Source organism: Colobus angolensis, unplaced genomic scaffold, assembly GCF_000951035.1.
Source record: "Colobus angolensis palliatus isolate OR3802 unplaced genomic scaffold, Cang.pa_1.0 Scaffold242, whole genome shotgun sequence".
Lineage (NCBI taxonomy): Eukaryota > Metazoa > Chordata > Mammalia > Primates > Cercopithecidae > Colobus > Colobus angolensis.
The window spans coordinates 71,220-78,149 of NW_012115622.1; the positions used below are offsets into that span (position 1 = coordinate 71,220).

Here is a 6,930-nt window from a genome sequence, read left to right on the forward strand (position 1 = left end):
GTTTCACCATGTTGGCCAGGCTGTTCTCATACTCCTGACCTCAAGTGATCTGCCTCCCTTGGCCTCCCAAAGTGCTGGGATTACAGGCATGAGCCACCGTGCCCAGCCTATTTATTTACATGTATTTTTTGAAACAGGGTCTCACTCTGTCACCCAGGCTGGAGTACAGTGGTGCAATCTCAGCTCACTGTAGTCTCAACTTCCTGAGCTCAAGTGATCCTCCCACCTCAGCCTCCTGAGTAGCTGGGAATACAGGAGCATGCCACCACCCCTGGCAATTTTTTTTTTTTTTTTAATAGAGATGGGGTTTTACTATGGCACCTGGGCTGGTCTCAAACTCCTGCGCTCAAGCAATCTACCCACCTCGGCCTCCCACAGTGCAGGGATTACAGGTGTGAACTACCACATCCGGTTGACTGACCATCTTTACAACAGAATTGACTTCCAACTTCCTGCCTCCCACCTGTACCCACACCTGTCTGCAGTGAGCCTGGAGCGAGGCAGGACCCTTGACACTCACCCTTCTAGAGTCTCACACCTGAGGGTCTGGAAGGGCTGCCAGACCCCCAAGATCATGGCCCACCATCTCCCAAGCCCAGGACCTGTCCCTGGGAGTGATGGCTGTATCATCATGGACTGTCTTCCCAAAGGCTCCATTTACAGATGAGGAAACGGAGGCCTAGCTGCTGAATCTTTTTTTTTTTTGACAGAGTCTTGCTCTGTCACCCAGGCTGGAGTGCAATCTCGGCTCACTGCAACCTCCACCTCCCAGGTTCAAGTGTTTCTCCTGCCTAAGCCTCCCAAGTAGCTGGGATTACAGGCATGCACCACCACGCCTAGCTACTTTTTGTATTTTTAGTAGAGATGGGGTTTCTCCATGTTGCCCATGGTGGTCTTGAACTCCTGACTGCATGTGATCTGCCTGTCTTAGCCTCCAAAAGTGCTGGGATTACAGGCATGAGCCACCGCATCCAGCCTCTGAATCATTTTTCTAAGAGCATGGCCAAGCGGGGGCCAGGAGCCTACGTGCTCCACCCACGGGGCCCCAGCTCCTGGGTGCACCCCTGAGGGTTGCAGGCCTCCAGCCCCCACACAGCCTGTGCCTTACTCATGTTGGCAGTGACGATGACAAAGGGCCACAGGTATGTCCACTGCATGTTGTGTGCCACGTTGCTGAAGTTGCCCTCGAGGTGCCGGAGCAGCTGTGCCGTGCCACCCTCGCTCCACTGGATCTGCTCCCACGCCACCCTGGTGGCATGGGCCAGGAGGGCGCTGCCCGAGTGGATGATGTCCTGGTCAGACAGTGCTCAGTGCTCAGCCTGCGAAGGCCTGGCTTGAGGGACTGACGGACACCTGCCCTGAAAGCCTTTGCTCGCTTGCCTAAAGGGTTCATTCATTCATTCCACCCCTACACTTTAGATTGTGCTCTTTAATATTAGTTTCCTTTTTTTTTTTTTTTTTTTTTTTGAGACAGACTTTCGCTCTTGTTGCCCAGGCTAAAATGCAGTGGCACAATCTCGGCTCACCACAACCTCCGCCTCCTGGGTTCAAGCAATTATCCTGCCTCAGCCTCCTGAGTAGCTGGGATTACAGGTGTGTGCCACCATGCCTGGCTAATTTTTGTATTTTTAGTAGAGACAGGGTTTCACCATGTTGGCCAGGCTGGTCTTGAACTCCTGACATCAGGTGTTCCGTCTGCCTCGGCCTCCCAAAGTTCTGGGATTACAGACGTGACCCACTGCACCTGGCCTAGTTCCCCAATTTTTTTTTTAAGTTTATCTTAAGAGGAATAGAAAAATGTTACTAAGCTGACAAAGTATATTAAAATCCAGAGAATTAAAGATGCTTCACATTTTTAGTTAATTTATTAGATTTACAAGCACAGTTTAAATGCTTGGAAGGTCTGTTTGCTAGCCAAACAACTGATATATGAAAAGAAAAATCAAATATATGACATATATTAATCTCATTTAAAATACTTAAGGGAATATCATGGTCTAAGTTAATAAATAGGATCAAACATTAATCAAAGTTGAATTCAAAGAGATAATGAAGTCATTTTTTAATATATGACTTTCATAAATCCCGAACCCTACCATGTAAACTAGAGAGACTGTGGATGATTCAATGTCAGAGGCCGGGACTCTGTTGGAGTGAGCCCCACCAGGGGTTTTTCCACGTACACCCCAAGACGCTAAGGCGGGGAAGACATGTGGAGACGTTCCTGTTATATGAGAATTCCTCCTGAACCCCACCGCGTAAAGCAGTGATGGAACCACCACACCCTGGGCTGAGCAGAGGAGCCACAGAGGCCGCCATGGACACGCGGACAGCTCCTCCGAGGGCGACCCTCCACCTCTGTGCACCCCGGGGTCTATGCGAATGATTGAGTGGAGGCGTGGGGCTATGCTCAAGAGTTTGGGGACCACACCCAAGACAGAAACTGGGGCCGGGCACCGTGGCTCATGCCTGTAATCCTAGCACTTTGGGAGGCTGAGGTGGGTGGATCACAAGGTCAGGAGTTCAAGACCATCCTGGCCAACATGGCGAAACCCCATCTCTACTAAATATACAAAAAATTAGCTGGACGCATGGTAGTGGGCACCTGTAATACCAGCTACTTGGGAGGCTGTGGCAGGAGAACTGCTTGAATCTGGGAGGTGGAGGTTGTAGTGTGCCAAGATCATACCACCACACTCCGGCCTGGGCAACAGAGTGAGACCATGTTTCAAAAAAAAAAGACAGAAACCAGGAGGGAAAGCTGCTTGCAGAGTCGCACATGGAGAACAAACACCACTGGCCCAACTCTCAGGCTGGGACTCAAATCCCAGCGAGGGGACCCTTCCTGGTCTCTGGGGGCCTTGTGCAGACCAGAAGATCTCATGGGGGCCCTGCGTGGATGACACAACCAGGTTTAGTGTTGGGAGCAGGAGACCAGCTAGCTGGTCTGGGCTAGCCCAGTCCCACCACCTGAACAGAGGGGCTGTGATCCTCCAAGCTACCCAGGGAAGGTGCCACCTGGGTGCGCAGCTGGTCCCAATGGCCATAATGTATGGAAGTCCAAGCATGGTGGCTCATGTCTGTAATTCCAGCACTTTGGGAGGCCAAGGTGGGTGGATCAGGAGTTCAAGACCAGCCTGGCCTACATGGTGAAATCCCGTCTCTACTAAAAAAAATACAGTAATTAGTTTGGGGGTGGGGGGTGGCGCGGGCCTGTAATCCCAGCTACTTAGGATGCCGAGGCAGGAGAATCACTTGAACCCGGGAGGCAAAGGTTGCAGTCAGCCTAGATTGAGATGGTAACACTGCACTCCAGCCTGGGCGACAGAGCAAGACTCTGTCTCAAAAAAGAAAAGGAAGGAAGGAAGGAAGGAGGGAAGGAGGGAAGGAGGGAGGGAGGGAGGGAGGGAGTTAGCACAAATGGAGAAAGTTAGCTTAAGCCTTGAGAGCAGGCAGGCGGGGAAAGGCAGGTCTGGGCGCCCTCCTGGCCCAAGTGGGCTTGGAGGCCCTGCACACTCTGGTGGGGGGTGCTCTGAGGGGCAGCAGGGGTCCTGGTGGAGAGTGCTGGCAGGAGGAACCCCAGAGCCATGGAGCCTGGGTGTGGGATCGGATCCCCTCGCATTGCCTGCTCTGCTGGCTCAGAACCCAAATCCTCAAAGTGAGGAGTTCCACTCACTGAAAAGCAGTTTTTGATTCAGACTTCCCACAGGCCCTGGGAAACATCCTTAGTTGTCCTGAAAGCTCTGCAGGGTGAGACCACTCCTTCCCTCCCACCCCCAAGAAGGGTCTGTACACAGCAGGTGACACTGGGGCCCCTGGGGCTTAGCAGCCCGAAGCCCAGGAGTTCTCTGCCTGGTGCATGTGGGGCTCACCTTGGGAGCAGGGCTGGGGTGTGCCGGGTGCTCTCCCAGCTGTGGACACTCACACCCACCCTAGGTACAGGCTGGCAAGGGCTGCCAGGCTGGGAAGGCTGTGCCTGGGTTTTCCCTGGGGTACTTTGAAGTAAAGGGTGTTCTTTTCCTGTGCACCAGTAGACGCTTTGGTCTCATTCATGAGGTTTGATTTTTTTTAAACATGCAATCCTACACTTTGGGAGGCCGAAGCAGGTGGATCACTTGAGGCCATGAGTTCTAGATCAGCCTGGCCAACCCCATCTCTAGTAAAAATACAAAAACACAGCAGGGTGTGGAGGTGCACACCTGTAATCCCAGCTACTCCGGGGTTTAGACAGGAGAATCGCTTGAACCCAGGAGACAGAGGCTGCAGGGAGCCAAGATCGTGCCACTGCGCTCCAGCCTGGATGACAGAGCGAGACCCTGTCTCAAAACGAACAAACATGCAATTCTTTTTTCGTTTTGTTTTTGAGATGGAGTCTCGCTCTGTCACCCAGGCTGGAGTGCAGTGGCACGATCTCGGCTCACTGCAAGCTCCGCCTCCCGGGTTCACGCCATTCTCCTGTCCCAGCCTCCCGAGTAGCTGGGACTACAGGTGCCTGCCACCACGCCCAGCTAATTTTGTGTATTTTTAGTAGAGATGGGGTTTCACTGTGTTAGCCAGGATGGTCTTGATCTCCTGACCTCGTGATCCGCCCACCTCGGCCTCCCAAAGTGCTGGGATTACAAGCGTGAGCCACAGTGCCTGACTGAGAATGAGATTATTAAATAAGAATTTTGATGGAGCTGATAAGCTAGTAGAATTGGCACATGATCCCTTTTATGCCTAGCCCTCTTGTCTGGTGTGCTTGAGATAATAATAACCCCTTTTATACCCAACCCTGCTGTCCAATGTGTTTCAGGTAGGAGTGTCCTGGCAGATCCATATATTGACTAATTGCTACTGTATGTAGTACATCCTTAGACCACCTATATTCTAGCATGTGCAGCCCAGGCTTGTACTGATGCTCTGCTGAGGTCTAGCATTTAAGAGAAAGACAAACAGCTCCTTCAGGTCAAGGATCTCTGTCAACAGGCTGAAGAGGTAAGGTTGCTGAGCTTCAGTATGTGACCAAGTTTGGCTTCCACACGGTGATGTGCTGTGGCTTCATCCCACAGGCGAGTGCCTGGGTGAGGGTGTTCCCTGATGCTCTAATGCTGGTCACCCACTCTTTATATGTGACAGAATACCAGTCTCCTAGGCACCAGCAAGATTGACTACTGATTTCTGAAAGCAAAATACAAGCTGTGATACCTGGAATGGGGAGAGCAGAAGCCAGGGGTCACTGAGCTGAGCCAGGCAGGCGGATGAGCATTCCAAGCAGAGGGAGCCTCAAGTGCAAAGGTGGTATTGCACAAGGCTCCTGATGAGTATGAGGGATTGGAGACAGTGGGTGACAGGTAGTGTGCAAAGTCAGGGATTAAGTCCTGATTATCAGCTCCCCTCCTGAGGCCTTTACAAATTATTTATTTAGATACAATTGAGATATAATTCACATAAGATCCACCACTTTAAAGGGTAGAATTAATTGGTTTTAGTACATTCACAATGGTGTGCAATCATCACCGCTATTTAATTCCAGAACATTTTTATTAGCCTAAAGCAGAGCCCATTAGCAGTCACTCCCCATTTCCCCTTCCCTGGCCCGTGGCAGCCTGTAATGTACCTTCTGTCTCTTTGAATTGACCTATGCTGGATATTTCATATGAGTGGAATCACATAATATGTGACCTTTTGTGTCTGGCGTCTTTCACTCAGGATCATGCTTCAAGCTTCTTCCATGTTGTAGCAGGTATTAGAATGTTATTTTTTATGGCTGAATAATATTCCATTGTATGGCTAGGCCACATTTTTGTTTATGTATTCTTTTATATGGCTGACTAGTACTGGGGCCTCTTGAACCATCACTTTCAAACCTGTGAAGTTCCAAAGAAGGCTTTGGACAACCCAGCTGCCCTGTGCTTCCCTCAGAGAAGCCACTATTGGACTATATTTTGATTTCGTTAGGGACACACTGCCCATTATATAAAACTAGTCCAGTTTAAAGCTACTGCTTCCTGAAGGGAGCATACTTTCCAATCTGTCTCCTCGTCGAAGCCCGTCCTGACTAGTTGGGTCCTGCGGACAATGACCAAGCTCTCCCTGGTGCAGGTGGAGGGCGATTCCCCAGCTGGAGGTCACTCAGGGCAAGATCCTCACGAAGCCCAAGCAGATCTAGGGTTCCCGGCCAACAGGCAGTGCTCACATCTGGGCTCGCTAGAACTGCACGTGGAGTTTACCAGATTTACCAAAACCCCCAAGATCTCAGCCACAGCTGGCTCCCCTGGAGTCAACAGCTGTCCGGAGCCAGTGAGCAGCACCATCCTCATTGTCTGGGTGAGCACGGCTGGGTGCAGCTTGTGGGCCTGTTGTGGATGCTGAGGTCAAGGGGTGCAAGTGGTGGGGTCTACAGGACTTGGCTGGCCCAGCAGAGTGGTGTTTCAAAGAAATGAAGTGAGATCTTACCCAGAACCCCTGTGTGTGAAGCAGATGAGAAGAGGGCTGGTCTGTTTGGAGCACAGGTAGCCCCTCAATGTCCCTTCAGACTCCAGAATCAAGGAATCACCTCAGATCAGCTCCAGCCTGGCTAGGAAGGGTGAGGGGCCAGGGAGGATACCTGCCCTACTTCCTGCATGTTGTGCCTCGGACAGCACCAGGTTCGGGAGGCTTCCCTCTCCTTGGGAGGGCTGAATGGGTCCTGGGGGAGTGTGTGCTGCAGCCACCGGGGGGAAGTGCTGAAGGGTGGGCTCCTCAGACACCTGGGGCACTAAGGCCCACTGGGGCCACCAGCTAGGTCGGCTGCAGTGATTGCCCCATGCTCTGTACACTGCCACATAGCAGGCACCATTCTAAGTGCTTCATCGGACTTCACTCACCCACTTGCCCTAGCAGGTACCCAGGCAGATAATGTCATTGATCTGTTTTATAGATGAGGAAACTGATGTGCAGAGTGACACT

The 6,930-nt window shown here is 51.6% G+C and overlaps 1 protein-coding gene across 1 annotated transcript in view; it reads right to left on the reverse strand.

Annotated features, from left to right (window-relative positions):
- LOC105514358 (cadherin EGF LAG seven-pass G-type receptor 1-like) overlaps positions 1-4,053 on the reverse strand; it is a 16,555-nt gene extending 12,502 nt beyond the window's left edge. Inside the window, 2 exon segments of the mRNA XM_011945666.1 lie at positions 1,109-1,292; positions 3,997-4,053. Coding sequence (XP_011801056.1) covers positions 1,109-1,292; positions 3,997-4,053 — 241 coding nt within the window.
- Positions 4,054-6,930: the final 2,877 nt, after the last annotated feature.